Raw genomic sequence first — 20397 nt, 5'->3', positions numbered from 1 at the left:
AAGAAAAGTTTTTTTTTTTCCCATCAAATTGTGGTCTTTGAGTATATAAATCCCTTTTTTTATTTTTTTATTTTATTTTATTTTTTATAAGTAGTATATAAATCCTAGTCCTCCACGATAATAACTAACAAACCTTGTAGTTGTAAGCCAGACAGTTTAAAGTATAGTCCTTCAATATCTTCTTTTAAGCACAAGAATACGACGTTACGCATTAATTAACACCCGAGAACTACGGAATCATGTAAATTTATATTTTGGATTAATTGTAAATTTATGTTGGTTTTCTGGGTTTTGGATGGAGTGAGTAGAGAGAGAGAGAGAGAGAGGTGAAAACTGAAAACTGTTTGACAGCGTTGAGACGGGACAAGACGTGCGTAGGGAGGTTTTTTGAGGTTGTTGTTTTTTGTTGTAGGTTCAAGTTCACCTACGAGAGAGAACGAACGAACGAACCTAATTCCTTAAGCAAAAACTTTGACAAAAAGAAAAAGAAAGGAGAAAACTTGAATTAGAGAGAGACAGAGACGTAGACGGATGGTCTTTTTATCTCCCGAAACAAAATACACTCTTATTTCTCTCTTCCATTATCCAAATCCTCCCCCCCTCCCTTTCTCTCTCTATACTGGTTTTCTCTCTCCTCCGATCTCGCACGGTTCTCTGGCGTTTTCTACGCGGTTTTCGGCTCCAAGACCCTAAACATCTTTTCTCCAATCCTGTACCATAATTTGATTTCGCAATCTTTTTTTTTCTTTTCCTTTCCCAATTCAAAAAAAATTCTTTCTTTCTGTTTTTTTTTTTTTTTTTTTGAAGTTTTTTTGATTATTATTTTATTGTGATTAGACACGAAGATTGCTGTTATTGTTTAGGGAACCAAAAAACCATAAAGCTGTAATTTTTTTTTTTGTTATTCTGCTTTGGTTTTGGATTTGTGGGTATTGAAGACAAATCCTTGGAACTTTGTTTTCTCAAAGCGCTTTCAATGTTTTCATTGTTTTTTTTTTAAAATATAGAATTGGAAGTGCAAACGCCACTAGAAATCAAAGCGTTTTTTGTTTTCATTTGTTGGTGTTAGTTGTGTGCTTTTTGGGTGTTTCTGAATTTGGATTGAATGCTTTTGTTTGAGGTGAGAGGAGGAGGAGATGGAGACACTTGTAACCTGAGCTAATGAATTGGGGCTGTTTTTATGTTTCTTGGTTTTGGCTTAGAAGAGAAAAAAGAAACAGCCTGGGGTTATGATTAAGGGCGATATCGAAGAATCAGCGATTTTGGTGTTCTGGGTATTTGCTATTTTGCTCTCTTTGGTTCTTGGAATGAGGAATGATGGCCAGAAACAACAGCAGGGAGGTGTGCCGAGGCCGGGCCGGCCCAACGGCTTTATTCCGAGCTCGTTTCGTGCCATTTCCAGCTACCTGAGGATCGTGTCGTCTGGGGCATCAACGGTGGCGCGGTCAGCGGCATCGGTGGCGTCGTCAATTGTGGATAGGGACGATGATGCCAGCCATGATCAGGTATGAGGTGTGATGGGTTTGTTTGTTTTAATTCAATTACTGTCTATTTAAGAAATATGCGAAACTTTTAGCTTTTCCCAATAGGAATGTTATGTAAAATGGAATCTTTAAGGGAGTTTAAATGTATAAATGTAGCAGATTTTTTTTAGTGTATGTGCAATGAGTGTTTCTATGTTTGTTTGGGATGATTTCATTGCATGCTGCGCCCTTTATGGAGAGAAAACTACTAAATCTTTTAATTGGGGAAGCCATTAAATGAATGCAGGTTTAGTTTCATATTCTGATAGAATATATAAGAGTGGTGGAGAAACAGAGTTGTCCACTGTTTTTGTTTATGGGTATTCCCAACTTGATGCATTACTTTAACCATGGGAATACAAGGCGTTTCTGTCATTGAAAATGAGTTGTGATATGAGTAAGTCTTATCTGTTCTAAGGGTATTGCCGTATTCAAGTGAACCTGTATAAGTTAGTACACTGGATGGGAAAAGTTACAGCTGCAAATGCTTGGGAGATTGATAATTGTGGGTGAAGTTATTTTGCATGAAACTTTATTTGTAGCATTAAGTATGATCCTTTGTCGACCCACTTATTGTGAAGAACGTTAATCTTTCCAAGTGGGTTGTAGTGGATAATATAGTATGTTGGATTGTGTTGGAGGCTTTTCCACGTGTTTTGATGACATAAAAGTTGGCTTTTTTGGGGTTAACTGAAGTTCAGATTAGTTATTGATGACCTGCTATAGCGGCGCGACACTCTTCTTTAATGGTTGAATAGTATAGGAATTGTTGGCCGTGTGGTTTTATAATTGATACACGTGTTTTGGACTCGATACTTGAGGACCCAATGGGTTATTAGCTGTGTAATTTAGGATTTTGTTTGGTGTGTGTGAGGTCATGCTGTGTGTTCTCATGCTGTGGATTTATATTTTACATCAGCTAAGTACTTGCCGGGTTCTTTTCAAGAATTGGTTTGTTTAGCTACGTAAGAGTTAGACGGATTTAGCTTTTACTGGTTGGTCTGACAACTTTTCCCTATATGAGTAAGGAGTTACACTAGCAATGATTATAGCCACGCTCCCTCTTGGCACGGTTGGAAACCATTTGAGTGGTGTCAACAAGAGGGATTCAGTTGTTTGTTAATTGGTTACAGCTGCCATTTTACATTTAATACTTATTCTAGTCTGCATTATGTTGATGTTAGTGTATGTGCTTGCCTTTGAAGCTTTTGTTGTGTTATTATTGAAGGTTAGTTTAAATAGCAAGAAAATAATTCTTGCTGGGTAAAGGAGCATCTAAGAAATCACTAATGAGTTTATTTGAAGCTAAATGTTTTGTTTCACATTTTTTTGGTTTTCAGTGCTGGGATCTTCTGTGTGCTCGGTTTGGTTAATGGGAATTGGGGAATTGAATCAATAAACATTTTGTGTCACATTTCCTGCTTATTATGCGGTTCTTTAAGGTAACATTAACATAGAACATTACCTAAAATTGGGAAAGATAGTTTCTAATCAGTTTGGACCACCATGACTTAGAACTTAATCAGATTGTTTACTTATTTTGCCATTTGATTGATTTTTTTGCAAGAAATGACTTGCATTGAAACACAATCAGCCTTTTAAATGAGGACAGGTACTCATGACTTGCTGCTTGCCTGGAAGTTGAGTGCTATTAAATATGCAGACTTTAACTTCTACAAAGGAAACTTGGTCATCTGTATACTTTTGGTGTACGAGGGCTTTGCTTCTTTTTTTTTTTCCCCAATAAATTATTCTTCATAAAAAAAAGGAAACTTAATTGGTCATGAAGTGCTGGAGTTGCTGTAAAGTATTTATAGAAGGAGATGATCTATGTTGTTCCTATTTGTTCTGATGGAGTCTTCACAAAATAGCTAATAAAAGATCCCGTGGGGGGCAAACTTATATCGTGTTATCATAAATCTAGGGAAAAACAATTATAGAAGCCCATTAATGGAGACTTGTTTAATACAGGACTGGCAAAAAATAATTTGAAATGCTCATGAAAGTGGAACTTATATTGTGTTATCATAAATCGAGGGAAAAACAATTATAGAAGCCCATTAATGGAGATCAACTTGTTTTATACAGTACTGAGAAAAAATAATTTGAAATGCTCATGAAAGTAGTTGTATAAATTACAAGACATTTGCACCTAACTACATAATTACATGAGGTCAGATGTACTTGAATCTGGACATGCAGAGTGTAAGGTGTTATTATGCTATATAATAGGTGTTTTGGTTTTTTTTTTGTTTAAATTTTTTTTAAATTATACTTATGATAAAAAAATGTTTAAATTATGTATAGCTATTTGGTTGGAAATTTTTGGTCTAATATTTATTTCTTATAATTTCACATTGATGGTGGACAATATTGTTCATGATATGGTTGAATGTTATCTTGCAGTGATGTGGAATAGTCATGTGTCTCTAAATTCTTCTTTATTGTCTTTCTCCATTTGTTTATATATTTCAATGAGGTGTTAGTCATGCAGTTTCAATATGAATGACTCCTCCCATAATTGGTTTTTTGGCTTCTTTACAGTAAGAGCTACAAATGAAGCTAACTGGTTTCATATTTTTCATGTAAACAATTTATAGGTGAACTGGGCCGGGTTTGACAAGTTAGAGGATGAGGGAGATGTCATCCGGCAAGTTCTCCTGCTAGCTTACCGGTCTGGTTTCCAGGTTTGGGATGTTGAGGATGCAGATAATGTCCGTGACCTAGTTTCCAGACATGACGGTCCTGTTTCATTTATGCAAATGCTGCCTAAACCAATAGCATCAAAGAGATCGCAAGGCATGTTTGCGGACAGCCACCCACTGCTGGTAGTTTGTGCTGATGGGTCCCTTCCCATAGGTAGTAACATTCAGGATGGTTCAGCCACTTCTTGCAATGGGAGCATCTCAAACGGCCATGATCCAGTGAATGGCAGTTTTTTGCCTACTGCTGTTCGGTTTTATTCCTTGAGATCCGAGTCTTATGTTCACGTGCTAAAGTTCAGATCTGTTGTTTACTCTGTAAGGTGCAGTTCCCGAGTTGTCGCTATTTCTCAATCAGCTCAGGTATATTTGCTCATGTATTTTCTGAGCACCCTTTTCTTCTGCCTAATCGAAGTGTGAATAATTAAATGTAATAAATTGCAGATACACTGCTTTGATGCCACAACATTAGAGAGGGAATATACCATTCTTACAAATCCAATAGTTACGGGGTATCCTGGTTCTGGAGGCATAGGATATGGACCTCTTGCAGTGGGTCCCCGATGGCTTGCTTATAGTGGTAGTCCAGTTGTAGTCTCAAATTCGGGGCGGGTCAGTCCACAACATTTAATGCCTTCTGCAAGCTTTCCTTCAAATGGGAGCTTTGTGGCTCACTATGCAAAAGAATCAAGCAAGCAACTTGCTGTTGGGATTGTGAACCTAGGAGACATGGGGTATAAGAAGCTCTCCAGGTACTGCTCTGAGCTTCTACCTGATGGTAATACTTCACTGCAATCGGGGAATCCTGGCTGGAAAGGCAATGGGACTGTTATTGTCAGTTCAACGGATGCAGAAAATGTTGGAATGGTACATGCTTTTCTCAAGTTCTGTTTTACTTGTTTCTGAAACCACGCTTATATGCCTGCTCCTTTTTTCTCTAATGCCTTACTTTTGTAAGTTTGATCAGAGTTTATATACTTTTACTTTGCTATTGGTTCTTTCTATAGGTCAATGCTTTATATTGCACAATACAAGCTGTATGAGAAATGTCATTATGTTTGACTATCATATGAAGCATTAAAATTTATTTCGAGTCACGAGTTTCATGCTGCTGAGCATGGTAGAAATGTATTTGATGCAAGATCATGCTGTTGTGGTATTTTTTACTAATGAAGTTATTTATGAAGTCATACTGGCTCTATCTTTTTGATATCTCATGTATTTTTCCCTCTTTACCTATTGTTTTCTTTTGTTTATCAGGTCATTGTCAGAGATATTGTCAGCAAACTTGTTATTGCCCAGTTCAGGGCACACAAGAGTCCTATTTCAGCATTATGCTTTGACCCTAGCGGCACCCTTTTAGTTACCGCTTCGGTCCAGGGACACAACATAAATGTTTTCAAAATAATTCCTGGACCCCCCGGAAGCTCTTCTGCTTGTGATACTACTGGTGCATCTTATGTACATCTTTACAGGCTGCAACGTGGTTTCACAAATGCAGTAAGCGTCGGATAATTGTTTCAAGATTCCTTCTTGAATATGTTATTGTTATTATCGAGCACTTATCTGCTTTTTGGGTAATTGTTTCAGGTCATACAGGATATCAGTTTCAGTGACGACAGCAACTGGATTATGATTAGTTCATCAAGGGGGACAAGCCATCTCTTTGCTATAAATCCTCTTGGAGGATCAGTATACTTTCAGTCTGCTGATGCTAATTTTACCACCAAAAATAGTGGTTTGGGCATTATGACTAAGGCAGTGGTTCGTTGGCCACCTAATCAACATAGCCTTTGTGCAGCTGGTCCTCCAGTTACACTTTCCGTTGTTAGCAGAATAAGGAATGGAAATAATGGATGGAGAGGCACTGTAAGTGGTGCTGCAGCTGCTGCAACAGGCAGGATGAGTTCCCTTTCTGGGGCTATCGCTTCATCTTTCCACAATTGTAGAGGCAATGCTTTATATGCGGATTGCCACTCTTCGAAGGCAAAGTATCACCTTTTGGTCTTTTCTCCTTCTGGTTGTATGATACAATATGTGTTGCGAACATTGAATTTTCTAGATCCAACGGTTCTGTTGTCTGGATTAAGCACTGCTCCTGATTCAGCTTCAGAAAGTGATGCAAGATTAGTTGTTGAGGCTATCCAGAAGTGGAATATCTGTCAGAAACAAAACCGAAGAGAGAGAGAAGATAATATTGACATATATGGTGAGAATGGAAATTCAGACAGCAATAAAATATATCCTAAAGGAGTGAAAAAGGGAAATAGCATCTATCCTGAAGCTGGAGGTACATTCATGAAAGCAAAGATCAGTCCTGAGGAGAAACATCATTTATATATATCAGAAGCTGAACTACAGATGCATCAAGCTCGGACTCCGTTGTGGGCAAAACCTGAGGTATATATATATTCTGTTGGAATGAAATATGTGTTTTATGCTAATTATGATGCATTTTCTTTAATATTTGAAATGTCCCTTGTTCTTGTACATTTGCTTGCAGATTTACTTTCAGTCGATGATGGTGGAAGCCACAAAAATGGATGAATCAAATGCTTCTTGGGGAGAAATCGAAATCGAAAGAATTCCAGCTCGCATGATTGAAGCAAGGTCAAAAGGCTTGGTTCCAGCTTTTGACTATCTTCCGATTCCCAAAATCCAACAAACAAGGTGAACTAAGTTTTTGAGTCCATTTATTTTACTTATTTCTGGCGATGCAACTGTTGCTTAAATTACAGTGTTTTCTACCATTATGTTTTTGGATTATGGATATCTGTTTCTTTATTTTATCTTGCTGAAGAACACTATCGTAGATTATATGTTTTGTTTGATGTGCCACTGAGCTGTAGCTTAAATAGTACCACTTCCTCTTATCAGAATGGATGGAGTTCGAGGTTGTGGGTTTAAGATCTAGTGGATAGTCTGGATGGGTTTTGAAATTATCAATCAAATAAAATTATATGTTTTGCTTAATGTGCATGAGTAATGACTCCTACTTTTTCCCCTTGTATATTGTCTTTTTTGTGTACAACAGTGAGGGTCTTATTGTGTTGTATTATTTCCCTTGTCATTCAGGAACCCTGCTCTAGATAGCAATATCAATGGGCAACTTGAGCATCAGAGGTCTGGGCTGTCTGCTAACAGGAGGCTTTCATGTGGGAGCAGCTCTGGCTCTCTTGACTCTATGACTGATGCTGGTGCTCCAGTGGTAGAATTTCACAATGGCGTTGAAGAAACTGAATCGGATGGTTCTCAGATGCCAGTAGAAACTAAGGGCTTTGTATATAATAATGACTGCCCAAAAACAAAGACTCGGCTTGAGATTGTAAATAATAGAGAGAGCTTAAAAATGGAGCCTCAGCTCAAGTTTGTAAATAGTAACAAAACAGGCCTGAAAATGGAGAATCATTTTGAAGATGAAGGTGGTGAGTTTGATTAGAGGTATGTTTCTTTTCTGGTTTAAATAGGTTACTCACACTGAATGAAACAGTAATGTATTTACTCTATTAGTAAGCACTTTAGAAAGTGATTCTATAGTTGTTTGAAACATAAATATGTGTTTGTATGCTATTGGCTATGTTAGCAGTTAGCACAAGAATGCTATTTGCACGCTTTGGTATACACATGCTTTTCACACCTGACCTTTAGATTTACATCTCAAATTAAATCAGAGATCACCTTTTCTAGAATTTCCAAACAGTGATCTCTTTTTATTGTTTCACTCAAGGTCTGTAATTCAGGCGGATGGGAGCTTGTTCTGTAATGACTTAGTATTTAGTTTCTGTCAAATAAACCTCCCATTGTTATAAGACACTGACACTTATTTACTTGATAGGGGTGGGTACACAAAGTGACCCTCCCTGGAGGAACTCTTTTTCTGACTTGGTATATAGTTTCTGTCAAATGAAGCTCGCATGTTATAAGATTCTCGTGCTTATTTATATTGGGACTCTTTCTCCTCACTCTTCTGTTCTTTGTAAGTACTTGAATTTAATTGAACTTCTTCAGTCAGTGACTTCCTGTGCCCATGTTATCTTGTAGGTCACCACTCTGTGGACATTAGGACACTGTAGATGCAGACCTGTTATTGCCTGTGGCAATGCTTATTTTTGGACATAGTTTGGTCTAAATTTGAGGCATAAGCCAAATATATACGTAGTAGATGGCCTTGTTGGCCTGGTCTGGATAGTCCTGTATCTCTCGATCCTTTCTTTTATTTTTGAGCCATTATTTAGGGCCTTTGAGAGATGGGGAGAGGTTAAGAAATCAATCAGCATTTCATGAGTGTAGTGCATTTGCAAATATTTTGTTTTCATTCTACATCCTTTTTGTAATTTTCTTTGGTCATATTTGGATTGATTTACTTTCTTTTTCCTCAGGTGTGCAGGTATTCTTTCATTCTCCTGTGGGGTTCATTAACAGTTTTAATATAGTGGGTGGAAATTTAGAAAATAGTGTGATGCAGAATTGTCAATACTATGCTGTTGGGGTTTCATCTACTGTTGACTTTGTAAATAACAAACTATATATTTTCAATAATCAGTTATGATATGTAAATAATAGATCATGGAATAACTCTTTCTCTCTGTTTCTTTATTCTATTAATTCAAATTTGTTCTACTACTATTGCCATTTTTTTGAGGCAAAATTCTAGAGTTATTGATTGTTGTGGATTCATATTTCGTTTCTGCAATAATTGTTTTATTCGATTTCTTCCCATTCTGACATGGTGTATCAAGGGAAAAAGGTTTGCTGCTTCTTTGGATTTAGGCAAAGTGCAAAAGTTGTCAACAATTGTGTGTTGTTTGATTAACTGCTGGAATATTTAGCAACCATGTATTTGATTCTGCTTGGTGAAGTGCATCCATTTGGATAAATGGTTCTCTGTAGCTATACTTGTGGTAGCTATGGCAGGGTGAAATCATGGAAGAATTTGGTGGACCTTTTTCAAAAATGCTGCTGGAATTCCGAGGAGAGATAACAAATTCGACTGGGTGAAGTTGTTGAAGAGGTTTAGGGACAGCTTTTTAAAGGGGTAGGGGAACTTCTCTTTTCAACCTAAATCCTTCTCTCAAAGTATACTCCTCAAACCCATTTCGAGTAAGCACGCCAGAGTGACTTGACCTAGACTGCATCGGTGATGGGTACCTCAAATTTCCCAAGAAAGAGTGAGAAAACCCACTGCCATTCTCTGAAGCAATCTAATGTAGTATTTGGTCTATGGACAGAATTTGTTCCAACGTAAACTAGAAAAGATTCATATTCTTATTTAATTCTCCAATTGCATAATTTACAGAGGCTCGTGTCAGAAAGCTTATTCACGAGGTGAAACAGTGAAACAAATAACAAAAACTGTGGAAGCTCTAGCAAAAGAAAAGGGCAAACCTCAAAAGGTGAAAAACCAGCTAAACCAAGTCGTGGAAGAACTGAGAATTGTCTCTATTTTATCTATTTTAATTAATGAGTTTTAAAAGTACTATACATCCGATTATCTATTATTTTATTATATTATTTAATTTTTATTTTATTTTAATTCTAAGATATTTTTTCAACGACAAGTCATATTTTTTTTTTGGGATAATTATTTGCTATAAAGTCAGCAAAATTTTTGTTCTCATTTGAGGTGGTTCGCATGAGTGCGACCTAAAAATGATAAACATAATTTTGTCGTATAGACATACATTGAAATACAATTTTTCAGATTCGGAGATATATTACAATATTACTATGACGTAAATGAGTTTTTGTGAGAGAGAGGGGAGGCGAGGGACAGTGAAAGAAAGAAAAAAAGAAAAGAAAAAAAGAGATGCATGTGTGAATATACATCATAAATGCATTTTGTATTTGATTTGCATAATCGGATGAAGGGACTTTTTAGTGAATTAGTTAGTCATTTTAGCCGATAGGTGAAAATGATTAAGCCATTGAGAATGCTCTTACATCTTCTATTCTTTCCTTTTTGATTTTATTGCCACTTGCCACAGTTTATATAAAGATAATTCAGCTCGTTTGCTATTGCTTTGTAGGATTTGATTTTTTTTTTTTTGGTTTTGACTTGAACTTTCATCACTTTTACAATCTCTAAATAGATAAAACTAGCTAAACCAAGTCATGGAAGTCAGCTTTAGATAAACAATTATCATTTGAGAGCCAGATTGTTGAATCTGACACGATAGTAATTGGTAAAGGGTTTGGAACTGAGGATTGCCTCTGCTATGGAACCGTTGCAAACGTACAAAAAAGAATGGGATGAGTTTTAGGCAGACTGTGATAATAAAGAACAAAAGGAAGCTGAAGAGTTGAGAAGAAAATATAAAATTTCGACAATGATGACGTGACAGCCTCAACAAATCCTCTATCTTTATTCTGCAAAGGTTCTCCATCAAGCTGTTGCTCTCAAGTATATGCTTAATATAATAAGCACTTGTACACAAATAATGCAAATAGACAAGCTTACATATACAACAAGAGGAATGCTAGACATTTAAACATTTTTTTTTTTCTTTCAGATTTTGGTTCCAACCTGATGTGTCACAATTTCATGAGATTTATCATTTTGGAAAATATGCCACAATCTCATAGGATTGTGACACATCAGGTTGTAACCAAATTCTAGAAAAAGTGTTAAGATGCAAAGCATTTCTCATACAACAATTCTCGCAAACAAGCCAAACAATAAATTATTGTACAAACACTCATAAAACTAGGTAAAAGACAATATTGAACACCTTAATCACATAGAACTCTCATTCACTCCCTGTTGCCCAGGTTCTAAAATGCCTCAGATTGGACGAAAACAAGGCTGCAGCCTTGATTTGGTTGTGTCATCACGCCACCGCAATGCATTCCACCATCCTGATTCTCCTCTTATTTCTTTTATGTTTTCTGTATTTTGGTCAGTAAGAGGCAGCTTCCTAAGAAGATCGCACTTGGACACATGAACCTGCTCTATCAGCAGCCATGTCTCTTGATCTCGGCAAAGAGTCCTTAATTTGGGAAGGCACTCCAATTCCAATATTCGTAAGTTTGGAACAACAGGATCTTGAGTGATATTTTGCATGGAATAATAAGTAAAGAGCTCATCTAATCTGCGACAGTACCTTACCTTGATTACTTCTAGGTTTGGGAGGGCGTGAATGAAGCCACCACAGGAAAGAAGATATTTCATTTTAGAACACCACTCCACTTGTATTGATTTTAGTCTAAGAAATCTCGGCCCAAGATGGCCAAGCAGTTCTAAAACGCTTTCTCCATAATTCAGGTCTCGGAGATAAAGTTCCTCTAAGTTTGGTAGTACATCATACTGGGCAGCACAACCTCCTTGCCATACACTGCCGCTATAGCTCTCAATAGTAAGAGATTTTAAACCAGCAAAGCAGCCAACACTGTTAATGATCAAGTCTTCTAGCGCATCACTTAGTCCCAAACAATTACTTAACTTGAGAGAACTTGCATTACTCAACAATGGCCCAATCTGTTCTTCCGAAAGAAGATCAAGACTCCTGATGGACACCGCCCTTTTTTCATGTCTAATTGGTAAGAATTCCCCCGTTTTGTCGACCAAAAAGTAGAACTGTCTTAATCTATCTATCCAGGAAAGATCTTCATCGCTGAAGTATGGGATTCTCTCCAATCTGATGTAGAGGACAAGTAATCGATCAAGGCATTTTAGCTCTTCAAAAGATGCCATTTCCTCTCGTACATCTCTCTTCACACTGAAATAGTAACGACTGTGTGTCAGATCCAGAACCTCTAAACAAGACAACCGAGATATAATTCCAGCTTGAATGGTTTGTAGGGAGTGAGTGGAGGATAGGTTCAGTTGCTTCAAGTTGCTCAAGTTTTTCATCCCTCTTGGCAATTCTTTGATACGAGTGGTAGAGAGGTCAAGCACTTGAAGTCTACTAAGCCCTTCCAGTGAGGGTAATTCTTCAAGATGGTGGCAACCCCCTAAAAGAAGAGCACGAAGTTCACCAAGTTGAAGTAGAGAAAGAGGCATTGAGCGGATGCTAGTTTCACTCAAATTCAGGACCTTGAGTGCTTCAAATCCTTGCAGGAATCTCTCAGGAACACTGCCAATAAGACAATTACCTTGTAGTAGCAAAGTGGAGGCCTCTGAACATTGTACCACGCAATCTGGCAGCCTTCTTATCTTGTTATTCATGAACGAAACTCTTTTGGGAGAGTTATCAGATAATTCGACAACAAACATCTCTCTCAAGCCAATCCCTGAACGAACAAGGGATTTACATCCATCCTCAGACGACGACGCAATCCATATAGCAACATCACGAACAACGTCATGCATCTTTACAGTGTCTTCACGGGCACCATCTTCCAACAAACAAGAATCCTTTAGATTTTCAATCAAATCAATTACTCTATTGAATGAATTTTCATAGTTTTCTTGCTCATCTAGCAAACCTTCTGCCAGCCAGCACTGTGCGAGTTCACTTATTTCAATTGAGAAGTCCTCAGGAAACAAGGAGCAATATAGGAAACAATCTTTTATTTTTTTACCTTCTAATGAGTCGTAACTCCACTTCAATGGCTTATAAATCTTGTCCGCAATGTGTGGTGGACAAGATACTGATCTTTGCAATTCATTTAAGGCATGCTTCCACAGTTCGACCTTCGTCTTTTCTCTCATAGCAGCTCCCATGGTGACGAGGGCCAAAGGCAATCCGCAACATTCTCTAACAATTGCTTCTGCAAATGGTCTAATGTGTTCTAAACTAGCCACCTTCCCTGCATTTCTACTAAACAATTGCCAAGATTCTTCATCATTTAAAACAGCCACCTTAACTTGAACATCGGTCATCATGTGCCTACAAACATCCAAAAATCGAGTTGTTAATATGATCTTAGAACCGTTATGATTTTCAGGTTGTGGGACACCCAAATTGTCTAAATCAATTTTCTCCCAGACATCATCTAGAATGAGCAGAAATTTTTTTTCTGCCTCAAGTCTTTGATAGAGTCGATTAGCCAATCTCTCCAGGCTTTCTCCCATTTTTGTTTCCAAATTCAATCTCTCAGCTATTTGTGTCTGGACCTTTTTCACGTCCAAATTCTTGGAAACAGTAACCCATATGACGATGCCAAAAGGCTGCATTGAAGAAATACTCTTGAGCTTATTGTTCAAGTTTCCTACCAAAGTAGTCTTGCCTACTCCTCCCATTCCCCAAATACCGATCCTCCGGACTCCATCATCAGATAATAAAGTCATAGTTTTGGCTAAAGTCTTTGATGCTGTTGTTTGATCTTGAATTATTGGTCCCGGAACGTGCTCCACTGCTCTGGGCATTGAATGATTCACAGCCACAACACCAGAATGTGAACTCCCAGCTTTTAGGAGGTCCTCTATCTCTTTAAGCTTTTTTGCCACCTCTCTGCTTATTCTATACCGTTTACTGCAATTTAAGGACCGTCGAGAAAGCTTTACCGTTTGAATCTGATTGACTTTAAGCATAAGCTTTTCAACCTCCTCAAGCCACTTTGTAACTGGTGGTCTCACTACTTTTCCTTCTTGCTCAGCTGTTTCTGTTTCATTTTTCACTTTATCTTTGACAGCCAAGAGGCCTTTCATCTCCTTTTCCAAAGTGTCAAGGTTTGATTGGAATTTGACAGTGTCCTTGATCATAGAATAGATAGAGCCACAAAGAACCCGGCCAGTTCCTACTACTACTTCACCAACAACTGAAGCCACCATTTCCATTTTGCTATTTGAGATTACACAAGCTTACAAAAGTCACAGCCAAAGAACTATAGAAGAACACAAAGTGTCAGATAAAAAAAAAAGGAATTAATCTTTGAGAAATATTATATTATGTTAATGTATTAATTAAATGATTAAATTTACTATTTTCTATTAGGTTAAACTTTTAAGTTAAGTGATAATTTAACATGGTATCTGAGCCAGAGGTTATGAGTTCGAATCCCGACTCCAAAATTAACCCATGTTTTATTTAAACTAGCTCATAATCCGCGCAATGCACAGGATTATTAATTATAATTCAATTTTGAAACTTAAAAAAAATCTCTATTGCACATAAAACATTGCATGAATATATAAATTAAATAAAATTTTACTATCAAAATAACCATAATTTTAGTTTTAATCCATATAAATTAAAACATTTAAAATATTCTCAGATGTGTAGTTTAAAATGGAAAGAAGTGTAAAGAAAAAACAAGTAGCAAGAGAAAAACCCAGATTTGATTATCAAAGCATTAATAGGAGGATTAATAGTAAGAATTTCTGATATTATTAGTATGATACGTACTATGTTTTTTAATTTTTTAATTTTTTTATTGTGTACCACGTAGGACTTTGTGTACAAAGTGTGTGTAACAAATATTTCTCTAAATTAAAATATCTTAAATCTTTGTTCCCATTGGTGTAGTTTAGAATGAAAATGAGTATGAAGAAAAATAGAAAGAAGAAAACCATGATTTTGATTACCAAAGCATAAAATAGAAAATTAGCATGAATTTTTTTATATTGTTAGTGTGATAATTCTCACCACTTAATGCTATAGTGACTCTTAATGCTATAATGTGAAAAAATCTTTATTTTGGTTTTATGAAGATTTACACCTATGATCTTTTCATTAAAGCACAATAAATTTATTAAAATCATGACAAAACCGGTTTAACCTTTAAAATTTACCGGTTTTTTACTTAAAAGACCGGTTCAGTGTTTAAAAATAATGGGTTCACGCCACATGTCACAATTCTAGGCCAACTCTAAGTTAGAACTCGACTTATATATATACATAAGGAAAAGTTTTTAATTTTAGATTTTTTTTTTTAATTCTCACAACTTAATGCTATAATGACACTTAATATTATAATGCGAAAAAAAATCTTTATTTTGGTCTCATGAAGATTCACATCCATGATCTTTTCATTACAGCACAATAAATTTATTAAAATTATGACAAAACCGGTTCAACATTTAAAATTCATCGGTTTTTACTTAAAAGACCGGTTCAGTGTTTAGAAATTAGTGAGAATTTAATGATAACAAAATTAGATGTTTCTATTCAATGAAAGAGATTTGATTAGGAATATTAAACGCACCGTTTATTTTACTTGAAATACATGGAGCAGTTCAATTTTAATTTTTTTTTTTTTTTTCCAGTTTTCCTTAAAGAAAGAGAGAGAGGTAGAAATTAGTGAGAATTTAATGAAAAAAAAAATTTGACGTTTCTATTCATTTTTTATTCAATATAAGAGAGTTAATTAGTCATATTAAATGCACCGTTTATTTTACTTAAAATACACAGACTTGTTTAGTTTTACTTAAATTATCAGTTTTTTACTCAAATGACCGGTTCAACGTTTAAAAAATATGAATTCATGCCATGTATCCTAATTTTAGGTTAACTCTAAGTTGGAACTTGGCTTATATATATATATATATATATATATATGATATGTTTCATTAAAAAAAAAAAAACAGCATTTCAAATTTAATGCTTAATTAACTCTTTAGTGTTTTAAAAACATTTATATTCCTTTTGTGCACAATAATCAAATAATCAAATAGAAAGAGGTAAAAATTAGTGAGAATTTAATGATAAAAAAAATTTGACGTTTCTATTCATTTTTTATTCAATATAAGAGAGTTAATTAGTCATATTAAATGCACCGTTTATTTTACTTGAAATACATAGACTGGTTTAGTTTTTACTTAAATTATTAGTTTTTTACTCAATTGACCGGTTCAATGTTTAAAAAGTATGGATTCATGCTACATGTCCTAATTCTAGGCCAACTCTAAGTTGGAACTTGGCTTTTATATATATATATATATATATATATATATGATATATGATATGTTTCAATAAAAATAAAATCCATATAATTTTGAACATTAAAAAAAAAAAAAAAGCATTTCAAATTTAATGCTTAAATAACTCTTTAGTGTTTTAAAAACATTTATATTCCTTTTGTGCACAATAATCAAATAATTTTTTTTCCTTTTTTGGCTTTCAAAAGCATAATAACATTTACAAAAAATAAGTGAAAACTGTAAAAATCACATAAAAGAAAAACAAATATCCCATAAAACATTTAAATGAATTAAAACAATAAGACTCTTATTTTTAGTTTAATTCATATAAATTAAAACATGTTAAAATCTTTGTTCCCATAGGTGTAGTTTAGAATGAAAATAAGTACGAAGAAGAAAAATAGCAAGAAGAAAACCATAATTTTGATTATTAAAATATAAAATAGAAAATTAGCAGGAATTTTTTTTAATGTCGATGTAATACCTATTATATTTCAATCCTATATAATTTTGAACATTCGAAAAAGCAAATGAACAAAAAAAAAAAAAAATTCTCATAAACATTCAAATAAAGAATTGCTTAACCACAAATTTCACAAACAAAATGGAAACATATTTAAATTTCAATCAAAAATATAAAAATACCAAAGAGTCCTACTTAAGTCATTAATTGAGAGAGAGATGGGCTACTTGTATCATTAATAGAGAGAGAGAGAAATTAAATAGACCGGTTCAGTACTTAAATGACCGGTTTAGTCACTAAAAAATATGGGTTCATGCCACGTGTCACTATTCTATGCCATTCTAAGGAAGAACTCAGCTTTTATATATATATATATGATATTTCATGGGTTGAAACTCACTATAATTTAACATATTTACTACATGAGTAAATGCGCTATTTTAATTTAATAAATATTTGATTTCATTTTCTTACACATTTTTGTCTATATCTGTATAAGAGATGTATAAATTCATAATTGAATTTAAAAATATGTTTGGTATTATTCTCTTGCACATTTCTTTTTGCAAATACATCAGTAAATCTGTGAGTCCACAGATTTAATAGTTGATTTGTATATCTTTTGTACAGCGATAGACAAGAGAATAGGCTTGGCAATTCGGGTTACCGTGTCAACCCATTTGGTTGCCGTGTCCATCCATCGGGTTAGCGTGTCAAACCGTTTAGCTAATTTGGTAAAAAATATGTCATTATCGCATCATAAATATGTCATAACGGGTCATAAACGTGTCATAAACAGGTTGACGGGTTATAAACGGGTCATTAACGGGTTATAGCCTAAATCCAAACCCTATATATTTGTGTCGTATTCGTATCGGATTCGCGGGTCGTATCAAAATTGCCAAGCCTATAATGAAACCAATTATTTCTCTTGAATCCATGGGATCACATGTGGGTTTCATAAATTCAATGGTAGATTTGCAAAAGAAATGTGCAAGAGAATACCGACATCAAATACATCTCATTTCAATTTAGTCACTCGTTTCTAAATTTTAAATTTAAATCCTTAATAAGTTTTTTCACTTTCCAATCAACTTCTTCCATTTGCTTTCATCCAATTTAATAACGCTTGATAATCCATGTTAATATTTTTGCCACATCACTTTTTAAAAGTAATTTATTTTTAAAAATATTTGGTTTCATTCTTTTTATTGTCTATCTTAATACAAGAGATGTACAAATCTACCATTGAATCTATATAATCACATGTGGGTTCGATGATGGATTTGTAAATGAGATATTTACGAAAATGACACTAAAAACATTAATATATATATATATATATATTTTTAAATATTAATATCTGAAAATTGAATAAATTTTATTTATTTAAAAAAATTGGCTTTGCTTATACATGATCTTATCATCTTAGCTTTCATCAAACTAAAAACTATAAAATCAAACAAAAGATCCCAAATATTCATTTATCCTCTCTAAGCAACGAAGTACAACATCTGATCCGAGCAAAATATGAACAAAACCGAAATCAAGGGAAACCAGAAAGCTATGAACAAAAAGCTCACGAGAAAATCAAACAAAATATAAATCAAGGTGCCGATCGAGTACCTCTTGATATCAGGGGGGGACTGTGTTGGAGCCGATCAGCAGCGAAAGTGGGTCGGTGGAAGAGATGGAGGCAGAGGAAAAAGTGAGAAACCCTAAAGAAAATGAGGGGTTATGGATTGCACGAGCAGGACAGGAGCACATTATTGACATTGGTTTGGGGCCAAATCTGGGTCCCGCAACCTCAGTCAAGTCTTCTAGTCTTCTTTTCCATTTGGCTAAGACGCTTACAAAGGTATTTCCCCAAACATGATTGAACAAATATATTGAAAATCGGCTATTTTTTTTTTTCCTAATTGAAAATCTCCACTGGAAATGGCTGAGGGAGAAGTGAGTGAGATTAAAAGATCCAAGGAGCTAAAGAATAAAGGAAGGTCGGTAATTGGTGACGGTGATCAGGAGGAAAGATCAAATGGAAGAATTGAATTCAAGTTAACGAGATCCTCGATCAATTCTTTGAGCAAATTCTGCATCAAATCTTTAATCAATTCCTTGAAGCAGTTCTGCGTTTAGAATCTATTATAACTCATCAGAGTCTTCCGGTCGATTGGGAGGCGTTAATGAAAGAAGCTCTGTCAAGGCTAGAATGTGATCTCAAGCAATGTGAGGAGGTTCTGGAATGGATAAGAGAGGATATCACACCATTGAAGGCAATGTTTCCATTCGAATTAGAGCTCGAGGATGCGAAGACGACGACGGAAACTCGGAACTTCATGGCGTCTAAGGTACGTGAATTGTGGAGGGGATTACTGTATTCTAGATAGCAATATCAATGGGCAACTTCAGCATCAGAGGTCTGGGCTGTCTGCTAACAGGAGGCTTTCATGTGGAGCAGCTCTGGCTCTCTCGACTCTATGACTGATGCTGGTGCTCCAGTGGTAGAATTTCACAATGGCGTTGAAGAAACTGAATCTGATGGTTCTCAGATGCCAGTAGAAACCAAGGGCTTTGTATATAATAATGACAGCCCAAAAACAAAGACTCGGCTTGAGATTGTAAATAATATAGAGAGCTTAAAAATGGAGTCTCAACTCAAGTCTGTAAATAGTAACAAAACAGGCCTGAAAATGGAGAATCATTTTGAAGACGAAGGGGGTGAGTTTGATTAGAGGTATGCTTCTTTTCTGGTTTAAATAGGTTACTCACACTGAATGAAACAGTTATGTATTTACTCTATTAGGTAGCACTTTAGAAAGTGATACTGTAGTTGTTTGAAACATAAATATTTGTGTTTGTATGCTATTGGCTATGTTAGCACAAGAATGCTATTTGCACGCTTTGGTTTACACATGCTTTTCACACCTGACCTTTAGATTTTCATCTCAAATTAAAACAGAGGCCACCTTTCCTAGAATTTTCAAACAGTAATCTCTTTTTATTGTTTCACTCGAGGTCTGTAATTCAGGTGGATGGGAGGAACTTCTCATGTCAGCTTGTTCTGTAATGACTTAGTATTTAGTTTCTGTCAAATGAAGCTCCCATTGTTATAAGATTCTGATACTTATTTAATTGACAGGGGTGGGTACACAAAGTGGCCCTGCCTTGGAGGAACTCTTTTCCTGACTCAGTATATAGTTTCTGTCAAATTGCAGAATCTGACATTGATGGTAAAGGGTTTTGAACTGAGGATTGCCTCTGCTATGGAACTGTTGCAAACGTACAAAAAAGAACAGGATGAGTGTAAGGCAGGGTGTGATAATAATGCACAAAAAGAAGCTGAAGAGCAGAGAATAAAAGAAGGAATTCCGACGATGATGAGGTGTCAGCCTCAACCGGCCCTTTTATCTTTATTCTACAAAGGTTCTCCATCAAGCTGTTTTCCATCCATCTGTTGCTCAAGTATGTGCTTTAGATAATAAGCACTTGTACACGAATTATTGCAAATAGAAAAAGCTTACATATACAACAATTCTCACAAACAAACCAAACAATAAATTATTGTACACTCGAAAGGCCAAAAAACAATATCGAACACCTTAATCACATAGAACTTTCATTCACTCCCTCTTGCCCAATATTCAACACATATGCTTCTTAACTTTCCAACAAACTTTATGTAAAAAGTTTTTCCTCTGGGAGCAAAAAATTTCCAAAGTTAATGTCATTCCTAAGCATCCAGATATTATAAACCACAGACCCCAAGCTAATTTGCAAATCATTGCTTGAAAAGATTTCCCTCTCAAATCCCTTAAAGCTCTATCCAAAATTATAACGACCAATGAACTACAAAATTAAAAATATGAAGAACCTATAATTTTTTTTTGTCGGCTTAAGAAAAAGAAGAAA

The 20397-nt window shown here is 35.3% G+C and overlaps 2 protein-coding genes across 2 annotated transcripts; one reads left to right on the top strand and one right to left on the bottom strand.

The window, feature by feature from the left end:
- Window positions 1-435: 435 nt before the first annotated feature.
- Window positions 436-8851, top strand: LOC133874765 (autophagy-related protein 18f). Its single transcript, XM_062312635.1, has 8 exons — window positions 436-1505; window positions 4124-4588; window positions 4670-5092; window positions 5486-5725; window positions 5816-6625; window positions 6729-6895; window positions 7301-7666; window positions 8605-8851. The coding sequence occupies exons 1-7, from the start codon at window positions 1230-1232 to the stop codon at window positions 7662-7664; spliced, it is 2745 nt and encodes a 914-aa protein (XP_062168619.1). The 5' UTR covers window positions 436-1229; the 3' UTR covers window positions 7665-7666; window positions 8605-8851.
- Window positions 8852-10559: 1708 nt separating this feature from the next.
- Window positions 10560-18232, bottom strand: LOC133875173 (disease resistance protein At4g27190-like). The gene is made up of 2 exons (XM_062313204.1): window positions 18115-18232; window positions 10560-13990 (listed from the first exon to the last, which is right to left on the bottom strand). The coding sequence occupies exon 2, from the start codon at window positions 13941-13943 to the stop codon at window positions 11007-11009; it is 2937 nt and encodes a 978-aa protein (XP_062169188.1). The 5' UTR covers window positions 13944-13990; window positions 18115-18232; the 3' UTR covers window positions 10560-11006.
- Window positions 18233-20397: the final 2165 nt, after the last annotated feature.

This window comes from Alnus glutinosa, chromosome 8 (genome assembly GCF_958979055.1).
Source record: "Alnus glutinosa chromosome 8, dhAlnGlut1.1, whole genome shotgun sequence".
Lineage (NCBI taxonomy): Eukaryota > Viridiplantae > Streptophyta > Magnoliopsida > Fagales > Betulaceae > Alnus > Alnus glutinosa.
This window is presented reverse-complemented; position numbering and strand designations above follow the sequence as displayed.

Excerpts from the sequence above, each read along its gene's own strand:
- LOC133874765 (XM_062312635.1), top strand. The coding sequence starts at position 1,230 with ATGATTAAGGGCGATATCGAAGAATCAGCGATTTTGGTGTTCTGGGTA. Across the intron at positions 1,506-4,123 it reads ATGATGCCAGCCATGATCAG|GTGAACTGGGCCGGGTTTGA; the intron begins GTATGAGGTGTG and ends AACAATTTATAG. Across the intron at positions 5,726-5,815 it reads AACGTGGTTTCACAAATGCA|GTCATACAGGATATCAGTTT; the intron begins GTAAGCGTCGGA and ends TAATTGTTTCAG.
- LOC133875173 (XM_062313204.1), bottom strand. The coding sequence starts at position 13,943 with ATGGAAATGGTGGCTTCAGTTGTTGGTGAAGTAGTAGTAGGAACTGGC.